General features: G+C 39.9%; 1 protein-coding gene and 1 long non-coding RNA gene across 3 annotated transcripts in view; both read left to right on the plus strand.

Moving 5' to 3' along the window:
- Nucleotides 1-15,829, plus strand: part of sstr1b (somatostatin receptor 1b) — a 39,001-nt gene extending 23,172 nt beyond the window's left edge. For both annotated transcript variants that reach the window (XM_031290855.2, XM_031290864.2), the window contains exon 2: nt 12,407-15,829. In XM_031290855.2, coding sequence (XP_031146715.1) covers nt 13,508-14,614 — 1,107 coding nt within the window. In that variant the 5' untranslated portion in view covers nt 12,407-13,507 and the 3' untranslated portion in view covers nt 14,615-15,829. The remainder of the gene's footprint in view (nt 1-12,406) is intronic.
- On the plus strand, nt 10,425-26,874 carry LOC118493526. The gene is made up of 3 exons (XR_004895482.1): nt 10,425-10,558; nt 24,353-24,361; nt 26,864-26,874. It is a non-coding gene; the product is annotated as an uncharacterized LOC118493526 (long non-coding RNA).
- Nucleotides 26,875-27,265: the final 391 nt, after the last annotated feature.

A 27,265-nucleotide genomic window follows, 5' to 3' on the forward strand; every position in this document is an offset into this window, starting at 1 on the left:
GCACCACAGTAGTTTCAATATGCAACAGCAAATTTAAATAGTTCCAGCTCATAACTTTCTCTCAAAGCAAACATTGTCATTACTGCTTGTGTATGAATTAACCAAACGAAATAGAACGTTATGCTAATAAGTGAGCTTTAGAGGTGTAGGTGTATTTGTGAACTTTGGACGGAGCCATGCTAGCTGTTTCGAGATGAAACTGTTTTAGAACGTCGCAGAGAAAAGTTTCAGCGGTTTGAACCGGCCCATCTCAGCTCGACTCAAACCAGCTGATGGTTTCGCTGCGACTCAGCTGTTCAAGTCGCAGATGCTGGTGTTAGAACGTAAGGGACGTCACCTGTTTCAACAGCCAATAGAGAAGTCAGCTGGTAAAGTCAGCTATAAACTATAGAAATTAAATTATCCATAATCCATTTTATTTTTATGTTACAAACAGCTGGCCGAAATGGCGACGTTTTAGACAGAGCCTCAACGACCGCCCAAAAGCACGGAAACGTTATACGGTCAAGCTGGATAGAGAGAGACTAAAGAGAGAGAGCACCCAGCAGAGTTAGAACAAAGCAGTGAATCTGAGAAATAAAACGTGTTTTTCGCCGATTCATCACTAGAAATGCAACTGTAGCAAGCATCTCAATATCACTTACATTAACCACATTCATATTTAAATGAAACAAATGACATATCCAGCTACAAAAAAGTCTAAAAGTCGGAAGTTAAAACGGTAGTACAAAGAGGCGTTGCTATGGAGATGATACACCGTCTGGTCTCGTCTCATTGGTGTAATCTGGCAGGTTTTAGAATGCAGCAGAACAGCTCGCTGCAAGAAGCTGCAAGTTTCAACTCGTCTCATCGCACTGGGGATGTACTTGTTGTATGCAACACTAGTGTAGAGGTCTTCACAGCTCCAAACACTTGTGCCGAAACCAAAAAAGACCCGAAAATGTACTACCTGACCGGACTCAGGAGATAGTCCCGATCTGCACCGATTTCACAGCTGATTGCATTAATAAACTAACGCAAATTTTGTCTTAACGTTAGTGGCCTTCTCCCCTGGCCGTGTCGATATAAACTGCCTTCCATACAGTAGAACACTCTGAAAAGACTTTGAAAAGTCTAAAGTCTGACACCATCTCCGTCTAAACACAATATGGCATAATTCCACTGAGTTTTTAGTCCACACAGTTTTATGCAAAATAAGTAATATCGAATGACAAATGCCTTGTGGAAACAGTAAAATTCAATTGATTTTGATGAATATCGACACAAAGTTTGTAAGTTCAACCTCATCGGATATTCTCTTAATCGGGAAACGGCTTATGTGATAAACGCTGATGGAAACATTATTTACAGAGTAAATAATGAATTGCAATATGGTTTATGGTTGCAACCCGCCTTAAAACAAAGAAGAAGAAGTTTTAGGTCATTTCCGCCACGTATTTCCACTTTCTTTGCAGACATGGCGGGTGTTAACAAAGACAGATATACGTAAGTGGATGAAAAAGACGAGAGACTTTTAAAATTTAATTTACAAGTGAAACGTATGGGCTAATTTAAATAGCAAAAATCCTTGTCTTGGCATACTTTGATTTACCTACATTTTTGCAGTTGGTTTGAATGTTTAAGGGAAGGAGAGTTTTTTTTTTTAATCTTAGATTTTTATGTTCTCATTCTGCACGTTTATCTTGTGAACTGTGCGAGTTCATAGGCGTTTTCTTATGTTCATGTTCCTTCATCTGCATTATCACAGTGATGTTTTGATAGCGTTGTTGTCTTATTATAGCTTGATATATCGCTGTCAGCTGGCACATAAGCACTATTACAACTTGTGCAGTATTAATCATTTGTATGTAGACTGCGTGATCCATTTTGGCTAGCAAACTTTGTCTGAAAATGTTAGCTTGAATGTTGTGCAATTCAGTGCGAAAATGAATGGAAACTCCTTAAATTGTCTCAAATTCGCTTTGAAACCGTTGGATGGAAACACACTTTCACCGACTTTATTCCCATGAATGTTTTTAGCGATCTTCAGATAATTTTATTGTTTATAAGTGGATGCAAACATAGCTACTGACTATAAGATTTTACTACCATGACTTAAAACTTGAAAAAGACGAAGACAGCTTGGACTGAGTTTTATGACCACCTTACACCAAACGATTGAGACGACGGGAGCGCGCCCCAACTTTAGCAAGACTCAGGATTTCATTCCGATATTTGAAATTTGTCTGCGACAATGGAATCGCTTGAAAAGTCATTTGGTGTAAGGTTGGCATAACTTGCACGGCAGCTGAATTCTTGCAATACCACATATCACACGAAAATCCATCTCGTCAGCCTTCAAGTAATGCATTTGTGACCGAACAGCAGCTTACTGAACCAATCAGTGCCCTGTGAGAAGCTACAGGCAGCTACAGGCTTGGTTTAGGGGTATGTGATGACTGCGACTGTTCGTTCAAAACAACAATGGCGGATGTGATAGATGCGTTTTTATGGATCCCACTACAGTTCTAGGCAAAACCCGCCCTACGAAGCAGCCCGATTGGCTGAGGTTAGGCATTGACCTTGAGTAGTTGAGATTAGGATGGCCAATTGGTCAGGGGATAGGACCTGATCAAATCAGGTTCCGTAACCTGGCACGAGTATGGTCGCCTGGCCAATCGTCGCGCAAAAGCTATTGAAGGGCGGGTCTTGCCTAGAACTGCAATGGGTTCCATAATAACGCATGACCTGCCAGGTATTTTTTTATGAGATTTATTTGCATTTGATCTCAAAATGCCTTAAAACTGATTGTGCTGTAAATAACACAAAGCAGGTTATCAACTGGCTTGGTTACCTCTGAGCTTTCCAATCTGGCTAGGAGCGTGTTTACGTAAAAGAGGTGTAGTTTTAGTTACATGTAACAGAACAGTGAGTGAAGTGCTTAACATGACATGAGATGAAACGGTGAAACGTGCTGGAAATTAAGGTTGTTGCAAAAAGTGATATTCAGCAAGGTACAATATAATTAAACAAAAACTTTTAATAATAAACTGTGGAAACAGATTACAATACAAATATTCATAGTAAGGTTATAAATACTATTATGGTAGTAATCATATCTGCCTTTCTAAACCTGTAATAACAGATTTGTTTTTGGCCACTTGGAGTCGTGTTTGTGTCCACCTGATGAATGTCCTATATTCTCTTTCTTTTAGCTGTTTTTGGTCTCTTAGAGAAATATCTGACTCTTTAGCTGCTAGATATTCCACTTTGTTCACTAGCTGGTCTCTAACTGTGTCTGTTTGGTGCTCAACAGGTAGAGTACAGTGGCTTTTTAGAGATTATTTATCTAAAAACAGCTGCCTGCTGCGGCTGAAAATTACACTATATGAGAGTGAACCAAAACGGTAAGACTACGGTGGCAGATTCCATGCAGCAATCCCATTTTTATGGAGAGGGGATGGTGAGTGGAGAATATCATCAGACACAGTAGTAGGGTGGATGTGGGGGGTTTACTCTGCTGGAGAGAAGAAATGCAGAGAGGAATGACATATAAAAAGAGACAGCCAGATAACTGTGGGATAATGCAGCATTCTGTGAGCTCTTCGGTTCATTACTTGCTCTTCTAGGTGATTTTAGGCATCGCCAGAAGCTCTGATGAAGTTTCATAGTGATCTGCAGCTAGCTATTTTCACTGATTTTGTATTGACTCTCACATAAAGTATACACTGTTAAAGTATTTATGTTTACAAAGTCGATTGCCTTCGATTGGACAGCACTACATTGTCTCCTTGCAACAGCACCGTGCATAAGGTATTTACTAGCTAAAACATTACTTATAGGACAAGGCTGGTGTTACTTAATCAGGAGGAAATAATGCTTTTGTTGGGGACTATTTTCAGCGGCAGATTAATCCACATTTGTTGCTCTAGTGAGTATTTGGGGCAGCAGGACAGTATATATGGGATTGAGTCAAAATATAATACAGCGTGTGTGTTGTATGGAGCTCTATGGCACATTGGAAGAAGATACATCAGGCTTTGATACACACACAATACTTGTTAGCAGATACATTCATTGTTGGTTTGGGACGAGAAATATGTCATCAGTATCACAAAGCTGGCAGAAGGGAAGTGAAGGTTGGAGTGGAGCTAGCAGCCCGTCAAAGAATGAAAATACTAATTAAGACTTCGGACTCCTTGTTCTTCCTCATACATCATTGATGTTTCAGAGGGGTAGCGTTTATACTGCAGATTAGCAGCTGTTAGATCTGAACCGCAAAACAGACAGGCCCTCTGAGATAAGTGTAGTTCTCTGGTTGGCCACCAAAGGGCTCTGACTCTGTACTGACATGATATTTGGATGCATAGACAGAGCGGGAGTGTACTTTTTGACATAGACCAGCTCTATCAAAACAGATCTAGCAATTCCAAACTGATCTTTTGTTTTTTGTTTAGATTTTTTTATTGGAATTTTAGGCCTTTATTGTATAGGACAGCTTAGACACAAAAGGGGAGAGAGAGAGAGGGGAAATGACATGCAGCAAAGGGCTGCAGGTTGGAACTGAACCCGTGGCCACTGTGGCGAGGACTGAGCCTCTGTATATGTGCGCATGCTCTACCAGCTGGGCTGCTATTTCCATGCATTGTCACCAGGGCCTCAGGTTAACTTTTTTGGCTACCAGCCACTGTGGCAAGTGGATTTTTACTAGGGGTGGGGGGGAAAAATCGATACAACATAGTATCGCGATATCTTCCGTGGCAATACTGTATCGACACAGACGCCAAGTATCAGTCTATTATTATATATGTGTTGGTCAGTTTGTCTGCCTGAAAAATCCAATTGTGCAGCAAAAAAAATTGAAGTGAGATGAACAAACAGAGAAATTTATCTTTTTAGATAAAACAGATGTTGACCAAGTTTCCTTTTGGGGACATAATATAAAATTGGGAAAAATCTGAAGTTGGAAAAAAGTAATAAATTACAATATATTGTAGAATATTGCAATATGTTTAAAATCGCAATAATATCATATTGTGACATAAGTATCATGATAATATCTTATCGTGAGGCCTCTGGTAATTTCCACCTCTAATTTTTACCAGCCCATTTTTTTTGCCTCATAAAAGGTGTAATACAGGCAATGCATGAGCATCGTTCATGAACTTGTTAAGAATACACATTAAGTGTTACTTAGTTACTTTTTACTTTTACTTTTAAATGACTCGTGGTTCTTAAAGCTTTGGTGCGTAACTTTTTTTATATTAATGAACGTCAGTAACATTTAAGCCATTGCCAAATCTCTGTATTTCTCAGTATGGCTATGTTCAGAAACTGGTGTCGTCCGGCGACTTTCGCGCAGAAACTCGAGTGAAGATAATTACCTCTTCTGAAGAGTCCAAGTTTTTTTTAATCCTCCGTGTCTTCCTTGGCCACTAGCAACCATGTGGAGGAGGGGGGGGCAGTGCGCAATCACGAAACGGTGTCATGTGGACGCGCCGAAAGTTTTGTTGTCATTACTAACTATGCCCTGTAGCTTTAATTGCTTCTAATTTTAAGTTTTTATTCCCGATTACAAAAGGATTTTACTTTGCATTCCCTGAGCCTTACAGAGAACATTACTGCAGTTAATTTGTTCTGTACAGGCGACGTAAGTCAGCCGCTCATGATCCTTGCCGTGGTCACCAACTGTCCACTTGGTATTAAAACGTCTTCTTTTACTTTTCTTTGAATCATCCTCATCTGTTTGTTGGTTGTGTGTTTCAGCCTGGCCTCTTCACCCCAGTAATGTGCCACAACATTTTTTAGCTCAAATCCTAGGAAATGACAGACTTGGTTAAAAATGTGAAAGAACAACAGTGGCAAAAAACTAAGACTCAATTCTCATTGGCTACCTGCCAACATGCAGGATTGACAGTTTCACCCGCTAATGGCAAAATTCACCAGCATTTGGCGCATGGCCGGGTGCTAATTTCAGGCCCTGATTGTCATTATACCGGTGCATGATGAAGTAATTCATTTCCTGAGCAATGTTTACAGGCATCTTTTGACTTTTTCAAGTCCTGGTAGTCAAAGTTATTTTGCAGAGAACTGGGAAGTTCTTGACCATGGCGATCAACTTTTCCTCCATTTAGTTTGACCTGTTTTAACCTAGTTGCATGGAGTAGAAAACCACTTTGTGGATCTGCTTAACAAGGGAATCGAAACAAGCTTTTGTCATGTTGTTAGTCCTGTGTACATGACATTTGTATAAAACTGGAACTCTCTCAACCTGCCCACGTTGCACCTCGTGGGCGCCCTTTAAGGCTTTTCAGTAGCGGTAAGTGGATCATTTTTCAAGGTTCATTAATATAATCCTGTTGTGTCTCCAGTGTTCGAGGCTGCATGTGTCAATGGGGGAGTGGGGGGGGGGGGGGGGGGATCTCACATGCTACTGCATAGACTATAATGACTGGATACATTATGTTATGTTAAATTGATCAGTCAATGTCAAAACTCTGCTGGGAAGAAAGCTGCAAAGAAATGTGATAAAATGACTTCCAGCTTTTACTCTCACAGCAGTAATCATTTAGCACAATAAGAGCACATTCAATTTCACAACTCAATTTCTCTCGGGCTGAGTGGAAGTATTTGGTGAAATAAGACTCTTAGGAGCCTAATCTCATGTGAAACCAAGGGGATTAGCTTGCTTCATCCATGAAAGAGAGAGAAATACATATATGTATCGCTACCAGCATCCCATGAAACATTTATGTCACTTTTTACTTATAGTCATGCGCTCTAACTGTATCCTGAGCTAGTCAGAGCATGAGCAGTACACCATCTTGAATACTGAGTTATCTTTCATCGAGCAGGCCAGATCATTAAAAGACTATTAAAAATTAGGTCTGGCAATCAAAAGAGCATCTTAGACCATCAGAGACTGGACAGACATTAAAAAGGTCAGATCAGCGATACCTATCAAAAACAAAGTGAGACTATTAAGTGTACAAGTGTAGACCATCAAAGCATAGGCTGGACCCTCAAAAGGCATCTTTAGACAAACAGAAACAAGGGTTGGCCATCCAAAGACCAGCTTAGACCGCCAACAACAGGTAACATTATCAAAGGAACAGCTTAGACAATTACACTCAAAACTAGACCATCAGCACAAACCACCTGTGCAGACTATCTTGTAGACCAGGGGTCTCCAACCTTTCTTCAGTTTATCGGTGTTTTTTGCCCCCAATGGCTCCTTCCAGGCAGCGCTGCCTGGAACGCACTACGATTAGGCACTGGTTATGGTTAGGGTTAGGGTTAGGTGCCTTGGAGGCAGCGGTCGCAGCACTGCATGGAAGGAGCCGTTGGGGGCAAAAAACACCATCGAGCCTTTCTTCATCTGAGGGCTACCTTAAAATAACGAAAGTGGCCATGAGCTATTTGCATCACATCGTTTAGATTTATTTACATAACACACATAATATCACAACATAATACACATAAGCTGAATTAAGCTACTGTTTGCTGAAATTGCAATAGCCAAAGCTTGTGAAAAATCTTAACTTCAAGTCAAGGTTTATGACTACTTTACACTTCTTTAGCCCACATAGTTAGCTGCATCACTGAAAATATTCCCATCATGGTCCAAGAAAAAATGACCACTTTACACGTCTATGGCCCACAAAGCTAGCTACCTCACTTTTAATATCGTGGTGATTTTGTGTCTCAGTTCCTCAACCTATTGGCAAGCTTCTGGAAACCTGCTCGCGAGGATACACAAGGACCAGCATGGACATTTTCAACACAAGGCCAGACTATCAAAGAACAAGCATAAACCAACCAATGTCTGGCTTGACCATCAAAAGACCAGTGTAGACCATCCAAGACTAAGCCATACACTCAAAAAGCCAGCTTAGACCAACAAAGACCACCATAGACCATCTGGGAACATGCTTGACCGTCAAAAGATCTGCTTGGACCAACAAAAACCAGGAACTAAAAAACTAGCTTCAAAGCATTAAAAGACAATTACAGTGGCCGGGTTGGTTCAGTGGGTAGAGCAGGCGCACATATATTTAGAGGTTTATGCCTTACGCAGAGGTCCAGGGTTCGACAACGACCTGTGACGATTTCCTGCATGCCTTCCCCCTCCTCTCTCTCCCCTTTCTCACCTGTCCTGTCCATTAAAGGCGGAAAAGCCCCAAAAAATAATCTTTAAAAAAAAAAAAGACAATTACAAAGTAATTTGAGCTGCAACCTTTTCATTGGGACACAGGTTAAAATAATTTGGAACTCTAATTAGTTTTTTAGTCTGTGTTGTAGCTCGTGTCTTAGACAATCACTCCCTTGAGGCAGTATGAATGTACTGTACTGCCATTGTGTCTCTCTCAGATAAGACTATTTGGCAGCTGCTCACAACAATGGATGCCTGCAAACTCTCAATGTGCAGCAATGGAACAAGGATGAATCACTGGAAGGCAGAATGAATAATGACCATACCTTATTATGAGCAACATTGCATACACTGATTGCTGGCGAATGTGTGGATTAATGTCCTCTGTCTATTTTTATGTAAATGAATAAAGCAGCGTTCATGCTGTTCATGGACAGACAACAGCAAATCAGTAATTTGCAGTAGCAGCACCATTCTGACATGATCCTGTTATTAAAAGACAACATCCATATACAACAGCCCAGAACAGCAATGTGTTTGCACGGAAGTAATTTGTTTGTAATGGATGCAGGAGGCACTTTGATATATTTTATGCTCCATGAACTTTTTATTTATAATAGCACCATCATTGAGCTATTTTGTCAATTTCTCTTCCGACATGCAGCCTTATCACTTTTTTTGTTTTGTCATAGTGTTGAGTGCACAAAGCAGCCTACAGCTGAAATGATGGCATAGGGATGTCATTAGTGTTGCAGGTATTTGGTCATATACCAAAGAATTGGATGGAAATATATATAAATATATATGTTGAACTGATGATGGCACTTGATAAAAGGTCAGGAGATCACCCAAGTTACTGCAATTCATCCTCTGACGATCCATGTCTGTACAAAATTTACAGTCCATCAAACAGTTGATATATTTCATAGTGGAAGCATGGCTGAAAACAACTCACACAAACGTTATGGGAAATATCGGACAATTACATTTTTTTGCAAACCCAGACTTAATGCCCAGCATCCACAAAAATACAGACTTCCCTTCTCAGCCCACATGCAGGGGCCAAGAAACTTGGAGTATGTTCAAAAAACAAACTTTTTAGCGGTCGTTGTTGTTACGTTTAGCCAACAAAAGGTGACTGTCAGCCGGGTACAGAGCTCTGCGAGAGGACAGGCTTTTATAACCGTAAACATAGCAGCATCTAGCAACTCTGCTGCGCTGTGGAGTAATCTCTGGCAATGCGAGACTAGCATCTAGCTAACATTGACACTGTGGGCCATTGGGTTCAACATTTTCAACCTGGCAACCTCTGTGAACTTCAACGATGGGGAGGAGGATCCGGGGGAGACAACTCTCTCCAGTATTTTGAATTTGAACTGCAGTAACCATTTTAAACGCTAGCTGTTAGTATTCCATATTGGACTTTTACGAGCAACTATAAGCTTTGTAGGTCAAATACCTAAGCTCTCTACACAAACCTGGAATACAAACAGTTTTAGGGACATTGTTTTCTGTGCATGTACAGGGGATTTGGCAAATCAGTGTTCTATGAATTACATTCATATAGAACTCCTGGGCTTACGTTCCATTGTCAAATTTTTGTAGTGGAGTATGAGAAGATGATTCAACCATACAAAGCTGTCAATGTCCAGATTAGCAGTCATGGCTGGCAGTCATGGTTATTCTGCTGAGTTTATTTTAACAGAGCAGCAGATAGCATAGACAGGGCAATCAGTGAAATGTTTCAAGGTGAGGAGGGGAATTCACATGTCAGCAGTTACAACGGATAATGTTAAAGGATGTCCCACGCCTTAGGACAAGTCAGTCCTTGGGAATTGACAATATTATGCATCATTGTGAAATGCCCTTTGTACTCCCACTTATGTAGAAGATTGCCAATTGGAATTCCTTTCTGCTATCTAGAATTGCATTGCAGTGAAAAATTCAATATAGAGGGTGAGGGTGAAGGTTTTGAAATGTGACACTTCAGTACCCAATTATTAGATTTACCCATTTTCAAATCATTATTGAATACATTTCACAAAATTCTGCAACCACACAGAGGAGGGTGTTGGGTTAGATAAAAAGAAACCGGGAAAAAACAGCATGGGATACCAGCTTCCTGGCCTCATACACAACCCATTTTGATGAAGGCAGCAAACGCTGAAATCTGACCCAAAAGTCAGATCTTTGCATTTCATGAAAGCAGTGGTTCTCAAAGTGGGGTCCGGGGACCCCCAGGGGTCCCCAACACAATTTCATCCATAAGTAACACAATGACTGTGATGATTGTATGACTATTTTGCTCATGGGTTTCATTCACTTTCTGTAATAAAACATCTAAAAGCAAAAATTCTATCAGGTAGGGGACCCTGGGACAAAATCTTATCAGATGGGGGTCCATGGTCTAATTTATGTCAGTTTAGGGTTCCTTGATGTAAAAAAAGGAGTGTGTAATAGGACTGGGTTTAATTTTTATTTATTTTTTTCGATTCAAATCTATCTTTATTTAAATGATCCGATATCGATTCATAAAATCCTGAGATCAATCTCTTAAGAGGCTCTGTTTTAAAGCTAGAGTGAAGCTATTGGTAGCATATGAAACTAGATGATCTAAGGAATCCTCCAATATTAGGCACATTTTGGCGAGGGAAAAACTGCCATGGAAATGGCTGTAAAACAATGAAAGTTTATTGAGCATCACAGACACTCAAAACTCTTCTTCCAAATATCACACCATGAGCCATTAGGGTTAATGTAACAAACTAGGTCTTTATTCTTTGTTTCTATCACCATTGTCCTAACTGTTCAAAAAATGACCACCTCGCTCATGTCGTTGCGCTTTCGTGATTTAACTAGGCAAGGCAATGGCAGCTTTATTTATATAGCACATTTCAGCAACAAGGCAATTCAAACTTCTTTACAGCAAACATTAAAGAGCAATTAAAAACAATTAAAATATTCTAAAAATAGAATAAGACAAGTATGAAATACAAGAATAAAACTTACAGTGCAGTGTAAGAAATTAATAATTACTTTTTTTAAAAGGCAGCATCAAACAGAAATGTCTTCAGCCTGCGCTCTACCCTTTTATTACCACGAGTTTACAGACACGGCTCTGCTGACTGTGTATCACCTGTGACATAGCCAAAAAACGAGAGACACACCCACCAATCGAGAGAAAACATATCTCAGAGCAGTTGCACACCATTCCAAGAAACATGTCGTTCAACACGGAAACTGTAGCAAAACGGTGCACACCGTTTTGAGATTGAACGTGCCCCAGGATTTCTGGCATTGTCTGTTGTTTTTAACATTGCCAATTAAATCGTTCCTCTTTGTCTGGAAAAACAACTACCCCAGTCTTGTCTTTGTTTAATTTAAGAAAGTCCCGGGACCGTAAACTGACATATTTCCATGTCATGTTAAAGTAATTGTTCCTAGCAACTAAAAATGACACTTATGGTAAGCTTACGGGGTTAGGGTTAGGGGTTAGTTTCTCATGAGTCACAATTTTACCTTCTTTCTAAAATGTATGCAGGTTTTTTTATGTGTAGTAGTTCAAATTCTTGGCACAGATACCAATGTTTTTGAGCACCCACAAGTCAACAACACTAGCTCTAGTCTGGTGAGCATGAGTTCTACAAAGGTGGTCTGAAAGATACTCAGGGGCACAGTTGTTGAACATTATGCACCACACTGAGTTATAGTTGCACAGCTTGAACCCTCAAGGGTAATTAGTTGTTGAAATGGCTGTTTGTCAAAATGTGCTCTACACAAGCCTGACTAACTTGTTCTAAGATATCTGCAATTTCACTTTCCCTTTACTACCAGTAAGAAAAACTACTACACTAGGAAGCAACACTAATAAAGACGCTACATCCAAGCCTGTACTCCAACTGTAATAATAGTGCCTGAAAACCAAACAAACATGGATGCCTCGTTTCAGCTAAAGTTTGCTGTTCAATGAGATTAAGACAAAGGAAGCTATCAGTTGCATCACAACCAAGAAATTTGACATACAGTCAAAGAGATATCAATCAAGCCCAATCTGCAGATCCACACAGTCCTGGGAGAAGATCTAACCACTAAAAATAAATCACCTGTGTGGGTTTACCATGGGTGTCAGGGGGATTTGTCACACTCTAAAACTGTTCCTTTCAATTATTACTCATGGGCTATTATACAGCACTATGTGCTGTATAAGGTATGACTCATCTTGTGCTTGGTGTCTTTCAGAGGCAGACTTAGTGACAGTTCTTTGTTTTCTTACAGGTTTTCATAATTCAGGTCACAGAAAATGGGAGCACATTGTGTCCTGAAGGGAAGCTTCAGTAGGAACTGATTTCTCCACACTCCGCAATGGCTGTGAGACTCAACAAGACAACATAAGTGCAGGAGCCAAGCAACACAACCTTTAAGTGGACACTCTCCGGGACATCGCATTGCAATCAACAGATTGAGTGATTTGTATCTATCCTTACTGTGTGTCCAAGTGGTTGTAGCTTGGTTTTGATCATAACTCTGCACTTGCTACAACCTGGAACAGATGGGCAATAAGATGGTTACTCATGAAAGAAAATGGAATGCTATATGATTGCCCACTAAGAATCCTGTGAATCAAGGTGTACAGTAGATACCTTGAGAATTCCTGCATACCCCTTATTTCTTTTGTAAAGAGGAAAAGAAGGATATAGGTTGTCTGGACTTTACAATGAAAATTCTCTTGGGTGACAGTGGTAAAGACGTTCCTTTTCATATGAACATTATCCTTTTTTTCTGTGAATTATCATAGAAACCAAAAGAAAAATAGAACGCATAAGTCCTGACACTTACGTTTACACTAGCTGTTGTTCTGTTAGCTCAAGGAATGTCTCATTATCTCACTATATTAGATAAATGAGTACTAATACAGAACTCGCTATTAGGATTTGAACCCTTCATGATTTTAACAAAATAACAAAACAATGATTAGTTAGTATTTGAAAAAACTACAGCCCCTAAGAAGTCTTTTCAGAGTGTCAGCACAAGTATGACGTGTTTTAGATATCTACGTCATTCGGTACACCTTGTCCACTCTCATAGCTGCAGCCATTTGACAAGCTTGGTCTTGTGGGCAAAGGTGTTCTTGACAGGTTGCTAAAATAGAATTATCGAATGAATAATAAAGTATTACCATCCCTGCCTAGACAAATGTGGTAGGCCGCACAACCTACTGTTGATCAAGGTTATGTTTTAGGCCTGGCTCTTTGGCATTCTGTGGTATTACAAATCCAAGAAGCCCAAAAGCTTGACTTTAGCTCTCTGTAACTTCATTAGCTAGCACCATTATCATTTAAACTTAAAGTTAGCATCAAATACCCACCAAAACTGACCATGGATTTCAATGGGAGCCGGGACTATGGGTCCTACCCAACAGGGCTGCCCTATAATACAAGCATGGACTACGAGTACTACTACCCAGAGCTTTACGCTAGTAGAATCATCCTCCCATCTATCTATGCTCTTGTCTGCTGTATAGGTCTTATTGGCAATGCCATGGTCATCTACGTCATTCTGAAATATGCCAAAATGAAAACAGCCACAAACATTTACATCCTCAATTTGGCAATTGCTGACGAGTTGTTCATGTTAAGTGTTCCTTTTCTGGCCACATCAGCTGCCATCCGCCATTGGCCCTTCGGGTCGCTGATGTGTAGGTTGGTGCTGAGTGTGGATGGTATCAATATGTTTACATCAATCTTCTGCTTGACTGTGTTGAGTGTGGACCGTTACGTAGCAGTGGTTCACCCTATCAAGGCTGCCCGCTACCGCAGGCCCACTGTAGCCAAAGTAGTCAATGTGTGTGTATGGGGGCTGTCACTTTTAGTTATCCTGCCCATCATTATCTTCGCAGACACTGTCCGGGCGCCGGACGGTGCTGTGGACTGTAATTTCTTGTGGCCTGAATCGGCGTGGTCAGAGGCATTTGTGGTCTACACGTTTCTGTTGGGGTTTCTGCTGCCAGTTGGAGCCATCTGCTTATGTTACTGTTTAATGGTGGCCAGGATGCGAGCAGTGGGGCTAAAAGCAGGCTGGCTTCAGCGACGGCGCTCAGAGAAGAAGATCACCCGCATGGTGCTGCTAGTTGTGGCCGTCTTCGTTCTCTGCTGGATGCCCTTCTATATCATCCAGCTGGTCAGCGTTTTCCACCGGCCCCCAGACCCCATGGTGACTCAGCTTTTTGTCATCCTCAGCTACGCTAACAGCGGCGCCAATCCTATCCTGTACGGCTTTGTGTCTGACAATTTCCGGCGGTCATTCCAGCGCATTGTGTGTTTCCGGTGGCTGGAGTCTGGGCTGGATGCGGAACAGGTAGATTACTGTGCTGTAGCTTTGAAGAGACAAGCAACATGTAACCCTCTGGATTTTCCCAAGGACTGTATGGCTTCTGATATGGTGTTTCGCAATGGGACATATACCTCCCGTACAACCACTATGTAGTGGTAGAGTTTTATTGTCTTAAGGTTTATAATGGGGAGATTGGTATCCTTTTCATTCATACATTATAAAAATGTAAACTACATAAAGTCCAAATATATCATAATTTGTTTGTAATATCCCCAGGAGTACACAGGTGTGCCATACAGAAATGGACTTGATAAAGTGTAAACTCCTTAATGAGAATTTTGTGACACAGAACACAAAGTTGAGAAAGCCAGAAGAACAACTAATGGATAAGCAGAAAATGTACAGTTCAGCAGCCGATCTGACTGGCTGACATGTTAAGAGAAAAACTGAAAAAGATGTATTTAACTATAAGAATTCCACAAATGTTCTGTTTCCAAGTGGGCAAGGATGTAAAGCACAGATGAATGTAAGCACAAAATGGTTATGCTTATTGACATGTTGATTCTTACTTTAGGTTATAGCCAGCCCTAAGTATAAGAGGCTGCTTGGATACCCCGCAAACTAATTACAAATGTGAAATACCATGGTTGTTTGTCAAAATGTAACTGTTTATTTACAGATACACCCCCAAAAAAGCATCCAATGCCACCCCCAAAATGCACAAATTCTACAGTTCACGGATGTGTTTTAACAATTTAGATTGCACAAACAATTCGGCAAAAACACTGTAAAAAACCTTTTATTCTCAAATGAACACGCGGTAAAGTCAGAGCAACAACAGAGTCATGTCATACTCACCACTCTGCTGCTCTCAGTTCTTTATTAAAATAGTTTGTATTCAATTATTTCCAATTACTTCTATTTTGCTGTGTTTTTTACAGTCAATGAAACTCAACACGGCTGATAAAAACTGCAGATGTTTCAAAATAAAAGCCTGTACTATTAATGCCAACATGCCATTCTGATCATAAACTCACTACAACTTCTTTTTTTAAACATAGGTTTACTTTACAATATTTTACACAATCTTCTCAAGTCCTCTTGGTTTTCCATAGAATGGAAACTGCACTAAACCAATATTGTTTAAATTGCACAATGTTTAAATATCTCTTTCAAACTTTTAAATGTAATTGATTTTATCTTATCACTCTTACATGTAGTTGTTCTGCAGATTTGTTCAACACAAAAATTGTTGACAAATTGATATTTCTGAGAAAAGACAACACAGGCTTAATTTCATAGTATACTAGTGTGCGAGTTTTACTTTTCAGTAACACAGATTGATTTATTAATGTAAAAAAATACAAAAAAAAACCCTTTGGGTGTGGTACAGTGCGTTGCCTGTGTGGGGCTTGTGTTGTCCCTGGATATAGGAGAAAGGTTTAATTAAACGTGTCACTTTCTCCAGGCTTTAAAATGATGTTTGATTTTTTTTCTGTGTACGTTTATGTATTTGATGTATCTATATTTGTTAATTGTTTGTTGGTGGACCTGTTTGAATTTGAGGTTTGTCTTTGCAAACTGGGCAAGAGCTGTTCTGCTTCAGTTAAACAACATGACAGAAATGGCTGAAAAAAAATATGATGTACTGTATATGTTGAGTTCATGTTTCTAAATTTCGAATGCTCACAAAAAACTTTTCACCCGTGATTTCACTTTGTTGTTTTGTGTTTAGCAGTGGCTCTCTAAAATGTGATAAAATGTATTTTATAATGAAATGTTAATTTTACCTTTAAATCTGATAACAATTACTACAAAGTGTGTGGGATCAAAAACTCACTCAAGAATTTTTGATCACTTGTACTCACTGTATTACCAATGTTTCTATCCTCAGACCTTCATCAGGTATAATGTATATAGACAAACAGCTCCGATACCACATATACTTCATTTTCAAAGAGCCCCAAACTGACATATGTTAATGTTTAAGTGACAGCGCCATCTAGCGGCTGTAGTAATGTAAAGTATGACTGTTGTCTGTTGGGAGAAAAGTCGGGTGACGTCAGGGTAGGACTCAAGAGAAAAAAGTCGCAATTACAAATCTGCCTGCTACTTTAGCAACACGGACAGCGTCATGGATTTATTAATACACGGTTATGCTAGTGACATTTCAGAGCCATGGTCGGAGCCATGGATTCTAACATGCACAAACCTCAGTCAGATAAATGATCAATGCCAATGCCAAGCCATTTTCATTTCGTGTCCATGATATTCAATCTGTCTGCTCACACCGGCTGCGATCAGGAGTTGAGCGCCCGTGCGCTGCAGCGAACGTTTCGGCTTCTCCTGTATTTCTTCAGCGAGTGAATGTGTCAAGCTAGGTAGGTAATCAAAAAGGAACACCAGATACTTGATGATGACGATGGTCCTTTTGTTAACAAGGGGAATGGGATGGCAGTCCCCTTAAAACGCCTTCTGTGTTTATTGTGACCATGTCGACGAAGGTCACCTACACTTGTTGACTTTATAATATATATATATATAGCCCCTGAGACACTGTGGATTGTGTACATGTATATGTATTTTTTTTATATATTTTTTTTACCAGTAATGTAGTAAATATCCATATTTTCTTTGATTTTGGCATATTCTTTTTTCCTTTCCTCTCCTTTGTTCATCACTAGGCTCGTTTAAGATGAGCCAGGCCTGCACAGAATCCATCACAGGCAATCGCCGCCCAATGCATGCCGGTTAGATTGTGTCCGACTTGCTCTGACATCATGCACACATAGGCAACGATAACCTCACAAGATTGAGGCGGCTGCAGTTTGAAGAGCCGCTGATCTAGCAGCTAATTGGTTCATAATTGACTCAACACTATAACATTTCACATACACTTTTTGTTGTTGTTTAATTGGAGAGGTTAAGATCGATATTTGTCTTATTTGAAGGTTTATTCTGTTAACAGAATACATGTGTGGCTGATGGTGGCGTTTAGTTTTCAGAGAGACTAAATACAAAAAGTAAGTGAGACTAAAGTTCAGATTACAGATCGTCTACAGTCTGTTGTATATTAACATAAGCAACAGATTGCCTGCACATCATTTTAACAGGCTACTGTCAGAATCTAATCAATCGGAGACTGAGCACGAACTGATATGGGTCTGATAACATTTTAATAAATCGTAATCGGACCTAACAGGATGTGAGTGTTTCTGTGACTTCTTGTACAGACTGAAGGCTGCTTCAAACGGCTGTATACTCTCCGACTTGGCTGCCGCTTTTTGTCAACGCCCCCAGTTGCTGCTGCTGCTGCCTGCTCCCGTCCTCTTTTCAAGCGAGGCACAGCTCATCTTGAACGAGCCCATTGATTAGTTCTTGCTTCCACCCTTTCTCACACTTAATTACCTCATTAAGTTCACCAGGTGACCCCATATCAAGAAACTGCACTCCCTATCATTCATTAGCTGTGTTGGAAACCGTTCCCCATTATGGAAATAGTGCATGTTTACCCTACATTTTACTCCTGTATGCAAAGTGGCCGTGTTTTCCCGTAGGAGAAGAAGAAGCAGAAGGACCTGCGAAAACTGAAAAGGAAAAATGGAGCAGGGTTTCGTTTCTTAACAGTGGAAATGTAACATGCAACATCAATACAACCTTTTACTATTCTCCGGAGCACTCCGTTTGTTTCAGGGGCGTATTAAAAGTATTTTTGGGGTTTGTTTACATGATGCTGGGCGTGCACACCTCCGTCACACAAATAACCGGCGCATCTACTGACGCAACAATGTTTTCAGTGAGTGTCCGAAATCTCGTTTGGTCGTTCCCTACATAGTTGACTATTTAATAAACACTATATAGGGAGTAGTGAGTGGGTGAATGAGGGAACGGTCTTGAACACAGCTACTCTCTGTTTACCTAGCATGGGGTGGCAGTTCTGAATCACCAGCCCATGTGTGGTTTTGTACTCCTTTTCATTTGCAACCATTTTAAGTTTTGGAAAATAAATCTTTGTTGAGTGGACTGAAGTTTCCTGGCTTACTTGTGCCTTCTAACCGATGCCTATGATAAACCCAAATCTCTTTTACAAGGGAGTCCTGGCAAGGACAGCGACAATAAAAAGTGTCACATAAAAGAATAAACAACATATTTTTATCACATCAATTACATCAAACAATGACTTATCTATTTTCAGTAACAGGACATGTGCATTCAGTGGTCAAATAGTCCTTATGGTCTTCCATGTTTATATCAGATCAGAGGTTATCAGCAGCAGCTCCCTGGTATCCAAACAAAGTAATGAGCTCTTCTAATTGTTATTTAATATTTGTTAATTATTCCAATTAACAGACATAGTACCTCTACCAATGTTGCTGCTTAGAAATATAGGAAATATTGGATAGGATAGAACAACACAATGTGATTCTGCTAAATAAAATATCACATTCATTATTAATTTCACTTGTTTTGGAATGGAACTTTTGCTCTATTTATTTGCCCGTCCAGTGAGAGAGACTGATGGGAAATGACACAAAGTTGAAGCTATTTTAAAACCCTAAAATATTTGATGGCTTTTGAGAAGCTCTGGGCTGGAGCCCATTTAATTTTTGAAGTTTTAGTCTGTTCAGAGTTCTTATAGCTGTGGGGGGAAAGCTGTGTTTGAGTCTGTGGTGCTTCCCAGAGGGCAGCAAGTCAAACAGATGTTATCCTGGGTGAGTACAGTCTCTGGTGACGGTTGAGGCTCCGCTGAGGTAGCGAGTGTTAGCAATGTCTTCCAGGGATGGGGAGAAAATAGACGTTGATTTTTTGTGCCGTATTTATTACCCTCTGCAGAGCCTTTTTGTCTGCTGCTATACAGCCGGCGTACTAGACTATAATGCAGTACACCAGGATACTCTTCTATCATTATAACATTTATAGGGTGATTTTGTTTTTTTCAACCTAGACCCTATTTTTTAAATGTTTTTGTTTCCATGTAACTGATGGGATCAAAAATCTTTAAAATTGGTCCAGTATTAATCGAGACCGCGAGACAATTCAATTCAATTTATAGTATCAAATCATAACAAAAGTTATCTCAGGACACTTTATAATTTACAAAGACCCAACAATTCCAGTAATTCCCCCAAGAGCAAGTGGCGAGGAAAAACTCCTTTTAGGAAGAAACCTCAGGTGGTGAGAAAAACTTTCTTTTAGGAAGAAACCTCGGACAGACCCAGGCTCTTGGTAGGTGGTGTCTGACGCTGCCAGTTGGGGGGTGTGATGAACAATGGCAATAATAGTCACAATAAAGATACTGGAACAATGACCAGAAATAGTAGTTGTAGTAGTTCATAGCATAGCAGGGCACTGCAGGGCACTGCAGAGCGTAGCAGGACATAGCAGGGCACTGCAGAGCGTAGCGGGGTGTAACGAGGCATAGCAGGGCGTGGAGCAGGACCACTGGGACAGCTGCAACCATGATTTAGATGCCGCCCTAGTCCAAGGAAACATGCTGGGCAAAAGAAACACATAAGGACTCTGGGGAATAAGCTCCCCAGAGCTAAGTTAATAACAAGCATTTCTGGGGCAAGGATGCACACAGATGGAAAGAGAGAGAAGAGAGAAACTCAGTGTGTCAAAGGGTGTCCCCCGGCAGTCTAAAACTATAACAGCAAAACTAAGAGAGACAGGTTAAGGAGAGGAGCAGGGTCGGCCTAGAACTCTACCCCGCCGGATCAGGCTGGACTGGCCTGCCTCCCTCTATTTTGATTATATGGTAGATTAATCTGACGACTATGAAAAGAAGCAGAGAAAAGAAGGGGTGCCATGTCTGAAGCTATACACCCTCCCCCGCTGGTCTAGGCGAACGCTGCAACTCCTCACTCCCTAACTATAAGCTTTATCGATGAGGAGAGTTTTAAGTTTACTTTTAAATGTGGTGACGGTGTCTGCCTCCCGAACACAGACCGGAAACTGGTTAAATTAAATTAATAGCCTAGGTCATCGAACTATAACAACCTTATCCACGTTGTCGAAATAATTTAAATATTAAGCTATTACATTGAAAATCTTTTAGATAACAGGATCCTATATTTTCTGTAGCCTACTCCGTAACAACAGACTACCTGGACGCCTTTTTCTCGTCTCTATCCACACCGCTGTCTCCAGACTTTTGCGTTTTTATCCTTTAGACGCTAAGCGTTTTTAAGATTTCCACTCTGGAGGGTGATTTCACTTTTTTGTGTTTTTAAGCCCCAAAAACGCCGTCACCATATAATCGAAAGGCACATCCGATAAAATATTTTTTCATTTTCACCTGCGAGCGTTATCTTGTAAACAGGACCTTAAATTCAATCCTGGATTCTGAAACCTGGTAACAAGCTGCAATGTATCGTTAAGAGCAATTGCGAACCTTCAGTTTACGTCCACTAAAAGTGCCGTTTTTTTCCACTGAAGTTTCTGACAACATAATGGAAAGGATCCCTACAGAGATGACCTTTTTCTTAAAGAGTAAGATCTTTTTTGTTTAACATAAAACATGAAAAAAATCGATAATAATCGCTATCGCCAAAACCACCAGACTCCATTTAAATAAACCGTATTTTTCTCATCGTAAAACATGCTAAATTCAAAGTTGACAGAAACAAATTATTCACCCATTTACAAAAATATGCTGGCTGTATACACGCTAAAAGTATTGTTTATTTAAATTGGGTCTGGTGAGTTCGGCGATAGCGAATTCGTAGCTGTTTCTGGTTAAACAAAAATGATCTTACTCTTTAACAAAAAGGTCTATCTCTGTAGGGATCCTTCCCATAATGTTGTCAGACACTTAGAATAATAATCTGAGTTTCTCAGTGGCAGAAACAGCACTTTTAGTGGACGGAAATTAATGATGCGTATTTGCCCCTATAGGAATACATTGCAGCCCGGTTCGCGGCAGCCGGTTACAGCGTTCTCGCTCAATACTGGTCCAGGTTGAAAAAAAAAAGACATTTCCCTTTAAGCTAAGGTATTGACTTTGGCATCATATTAGTGCATACATAACCTTCATAACCTCAATAACTCCATTATTTATCTATTGGTCACACTCACACTAAAAGTAGTCCTTCTCCTGCTTAAAGTCAGAGCAGGAAGCTTCATTCAGGAGCTTTCAGACAGCGAGCACTCGCTGCAGCAGCCTGTTTTCAACACAGTGGCAAAGAGAGGGAGGAGCGGCTTCCGCTCTAATGACCGTGCACAGGTATTTGCTGATGCATTCGGAGTTCAACGTGGTTTAACTTTGTCAACCTGCTGCCGCGGCTCGCTGCGGGAACCATGGCAACCACAGAGAACCACAGCAAGAGAACCATACGGGAGCTGATTTTACTGTATCTGAGTTCTCTGGATAGATCACCTCCTCACCAGCATAGAAGAGACATCAATGAATATTTGGCATCTGGGAGGCTTCCAGTTCTCACTCCAGGCATGTTTGCAGTGCTCCAGGTTCTGACAGGCTGACAAATCAAATTCATGATTTGATATGAAATTCCAGCAGCAGGCTGGAGGCTAATATCTCAGGACACACACACACACACACACACACACACACACACACACACACACACACACTCACACACACACTCACACACTATTATCCAGTCCAGTTTCTGTAGTTGACATGAATCAATCAAGAGGCATGTTGCAGCTTGAAATATTCCGAGAGCTTACATCACTACTAGGCTTCAGTCCATTATGATAATGGCCCATGTGTTACACTGTAGTCAAGCCTCTAATGCACTGTAGAATGTAACAAACTGCAGCTTTTAGAGATTTAGAAATGAAGCACATATTTTGAGTCGCTTGTTGTGTTTTCAAGGAGACACCAGACATTTCACAAAGCCCCTTCAGGCTCGTGTCTTGGTTTTACACGTTTTATGTTAAAATGTTTTATGCCACTTTATTTTCTAAATAGCGTGCTAAAAAGGTGCCACACAGAGAGCTTTATCAATATTCTGGTGTCAAAATGTTTTCTTGAAAAAAGCTTTAATGGATCTTTAAGAGTACCCCAGGTCTTTTCCCCCAAACATAATAGCATGGTGCACACTTAGGCAACAGTAACTTACATCAAATGTGTAAAGCAACATAGCAGAATAGTTCTGCAGTAAGAACTATATATAACTATCTTATATCGTTTGAACTGTACTATTGAACTATATATTGAACTATATATATATATATATATATGAGTATGCTATAACATGACATGAATTTGTGTAGATGTGTGGCAATGTGGACCTGCTGTGTTAGAAGTCCAAACAGAAGTAACCGAGAGTCCAGTGGTTACAGGAATGAGGCAGAGACAAGGGTGCAGGCAGGCAGACAGGTACCAATTCATAGTGTATTGGACAGGTACTTCAGAGAGTTGGGCCCGCACTGCACAATAACTACACAATTGGGTGTGAAAGGCTCCTTAAGTACTTAGTGAGGTGGATGAGGGCTGAAGTTGTGATGTTTCAACACCACTCTGATTTAAATGTTTTAAAATGTTTTACTTTTTAATGTTTTTAATTCTTATTTTCCCTTACTTACCCTTACTTACTTTCGATATGTGTAAGATGTAGCTTATAACCCAGTACAATAGGTAGATACACATTAAATATAAAGGCCTACATTGAGAGATTAGAATTAGTTTGAAAAAATAACACTTTTTGGATTTGAACTGAATAAAAGAGGGACAATTAGATTTATGTTGCTATTTATTTTTGTTGATATACTATTCTAAAATATTTACAAGCAATAGCAAATAGAATTAAGGCTTAAACATGAAAGATATTTTCTATTCCAAACACTGGAAGAGAAAACATTTGTGTTCATTTACTGGCCAGAGAGGCATAGTTGGAAATGAGTCATGGTCACACTGAAATAACCTTTTCTTTCTTTTAAGAATTTTACAGTCTAATGGCCTATTAAAATGACAGACAAAATGCACTCTGTTTTGCATCATGTACTTTTGACCTGTTTGGTATGAGTACAAATTACTTAAAATAGATATTTTTCAACCTGGAACCTATTTCCCCATGGACTTTTGTCTTATGTGAATAGGAATCTTTGAAATGGTATTGTATTGAGCGAAAACGTTAACCGAGCTGCACTGGAACCCTATGTGGCAATAGCAACCCCCAATGTACATCCACAAAGTGGTTGTTCTTGCTGCAAGCTCAGATTGTTATTATAAGTGTCTGACCTCATTATGAAAAGATAAAGAAGTTGCGGATATCCTGCCATGCTTTCATGTGTAACGTTACTGAACCAGGTCAACACAGTAACTTTAGCTAATAGCATTAGCTTAACTCCTTAACTCCTGTGGGGTGGCACAGTGGGAGGGACCAATAATCAGTCAGGGGCAAGGCATCAGAATACAGTGTAGAAAATCTGTATAGAAATGTAATTATGCTAAATAAAACATCACATTCAATATTAATTTAACTTTTTTTCATTTTAAACTAATTGTAAATCCAAATACAATACACATTTTCTGTAGGCTCAGTCTGCCACAATTGCAGTGCTGGTTCCATGGCATCAGAATTTTGGATAGTCGTCATGGAAACATTAATTGGTCTTGTGACAAGGGCTGGGAAGATTGGCATAACAGCCAGTCAAGTGACAGTACTCACTGACTGAACCAATGGAAATCACAATTGTCGAATTGACAGCACTCTAGCCCAATAGAATGGGGGGGGGAAATCATTTCAGGGAGGGCCACTGCCACCCCGTGCCCCCCTTATAGCCCTGCCCCTGCTCTCTGCACTCTTGCAACAGCATTTTTCTTTAGGAAAAGTTGCTTTTGGACTAGGATTTCTTATTCTCTTTGGCTGGCAGTAGTCATCCTCGATCAAAATGGTCACCGTGGATGGACGGGAGTGTTAGGATCCATTTGTAGTTGTCTGCTAGCACAACTAGCCACAACTTCATGTTGTCCGTATCCAAAAACAACGTCTATGAAAGCTGTTCAAAATGTAGCTCAACATTTTGTTGGCCAAATTTTGAAATGTGCAATTGAAAATCTTTTAGACAATACAAAGCAACGCTTTCTGTAATCCATACAACAATGATTCTACATGCTGACATGCATGATCCATGTCTATAATGCGACAAGAAGAATGCATAGCCAAGATAAATTTCAAGATTGTAATGTGTTACCTGACCCAGCCCTGCACAATTTATTGTTGAATGTATGTTACAGTTGACTTTGTGTAAAACATAAGGCCAGTGTGCATACAACATCTGTCCTTTCTGCCACCTTTCCAGAGCTGTAGTCCTTGTATAGGCTGTAGGGGTGACAGACATTTAAAAAAGGCTTTGAAAATGTGTACATAGGTGCACTCTATGGCCCAAGATAATTCATAGTCAATCATAAAACACAATGGGTTATAGAAGGAAGACGAAAATGTAGTGTATTGTTCATGGCAGGAGGTCAGGCTTCAATGACTGCCATCTGGGATACAGAGAGTAGGGAGCCAAGTTTCCGCTAAAGGTCATATAATCTTGTACATTTGTGCTTCGCTGTGCCCAGAAAGGTTTCAATTTTGTCAGCACTTTGCCAGCAACAGGTTCTCCACCTGTTGAAGGAAAAGACAAAAGAATGTTCTTGATAGGTACACCAAGACACACTGTCGCTGCTGTCTTATGAAATACTATCTGCACCAAAAAATCCACCATTTTCTGTTCCTGCCTATGTGGTATGATATAAATATGGTATGATTAGGGTTAAGAAACTAAAACACTTACCATTAAGGGGTTTGGGTTAGAGGAGGATGGATAATTTTTATTTGCATAGGCCTACTGATCTTATGATTTGATACTATAAATAAAATTTAACTGAATCTGTATTGTATGGTGAAAATGTTGGTTATTGTTTTGTTAACTAAGGTAAGCTCTCTCCCTGCTACGCATCCCAGCCCAGCCGGATCCTGTTCCACTGCCCCCCAGGGGGTCCACATGCTTTTCTACTGGGGAAGGAGGAGGACCAAGAGGCCGAGACGAGGGCAGCATTAGCAACTATCGGTAGGTACGTGAGTAGGGAGCTGTCTCCAAACTCGGGTTAACTCAAGGTCAGGGCTCAAGATCCGGCAGTGGCTCCAAGGGGCCAACGACAGCACAGGCAACCGCTATATCCACTTTGAACAAAAAGCTGTTTGTTTAAAAGGACGAATGTGCCAAGGGTGATAACGTTTAAAATCAGCTTAGTAAGAGCCATCTAAGGACTACGGGACAAAGATTCAGGAGAAAATGTATCCTTCAAAATGATAGACAAAGAAGAAAAATAACAATATAAATGCTAATAATAAGTGCTCAGGTAAAACCAAGCAAAGAAAACCCACACAATATGATAAGTGTAAGTAGATACGTGCTGGGATAAAATTCATGCAAAAGGATAAAATATTAAAAAGCCAAACAAGAATATTAATATTTACAAGGATAAGCAGATAAGCGGAATCCAGGACATTTTTTATTCCAAATAAATGTCCTGAAGAATGCTGTGACACAAGAGTGATATTATGAAATAAATACATGAATTTAGTCAATATTTTAATTTTGAATATATTTATTTTCCCAATCATAGGTATAGGCATTCACCTTTCTATAGATTTATGTACTGAGTTCATTATGATATAGTTTGTTGGGGCTATAGTTTCCAAATAAGGTGTTATTTTGATGCCCAAATTTGTAAAATTAGATGAGAGCTTGAAAGTATAAAAGTATTGGTTTATTTATTGTCTTTCATTTCCGTTAAGTAGCATTAGTGATGATTTTGAAGCATTTACTTTATATCCGGAGATATTGTTATAGGAATAAAATTACATTGTCAGCATAAAGAGCTATTCTATGGTCTCTGTTGCCAATTGAATCCCCCTGTATTTGCCTACTAGTTATCACTATTGATAGTGGTTCAATAGCTAGTATAAACAGAAATGGTGATAGAGGTGAACCTTGGGGGCAACCTCTTGTAATATTGAAGGGTTCAGATACCACTTAATTTGTCAGTACCTCAGCTATAGGATTGAGATGTAATATTTTGAGTAGTATTTCCAGCGTATTAATCTTGTCTTCTGTTGTGGCTATGCATTGTTCAGCCTCAGCAATGCGGCCGCTGTATTCTTTAATGTCGGTTTGAACATTCTGAATTGCTGTCAGTACACCATCTCAATAAAAATCTTGTTTGAATGATTGTATAGCTTTCATGATGTCCATTGAGGAGGGATTGTCCATGATTTCAGCGCTGTCGGTACCTGACTCTGCAACGCGTCCACCCCCTTTCTCGCTGGATTCCCGTCCCGCTGGCTCGTTTTATTCATTAACGAATCCACGTGCTGTTTTAAATTTGTCCTTGGTTACTTTTCTTGACACATTAACTTGTATTACAACTATTGTTTCAAGTTGTGATACTTTTACTCTAAGTGGAATTATTTAAGTAGTATTTGTTTTAGGATTAGCAACAGAGCACAAGAATCCACGTCTGCTCAGCGCCATCACCGAAAGGCCCCAGTTGCTAACTTTTATAAAAAATAACTTGCAAATACCATTAGGAGCACGAGAACATGATTTTTCTTTTTCACCAATTATCTGTGTGCTGTGCTGTCAGGATATAGTGACTGCAAAGTTACTGCTAAAGCTACCGAACCTTCAAGTCTTGAGATCAGAATTCAGAATGCTTTACATCACTCCATCAACCAAAAGAAATACACAACTAGTGAACATTTTAGTCGTGAATGCATGTCAACAGACGTTATGACTAAACAGAAGTCATGACTAACGAGTTTATCTCTTTAATTTAGCTTT

Source organism: Sander lucioperca, chromosome 17 (assembly GCF_008315115.2).
Source record: "Sander lucioperca isolate FBNREF2018 chromosome 17, SLUC_FBN_1.2, whole genome shotgun sequence".
Classification (NCBI taxonomy): Eukaryota; Metazoa; Chordata; class Actinopteri; order Perciformes; family Percidae; genus Sander; species Sander lucioperca.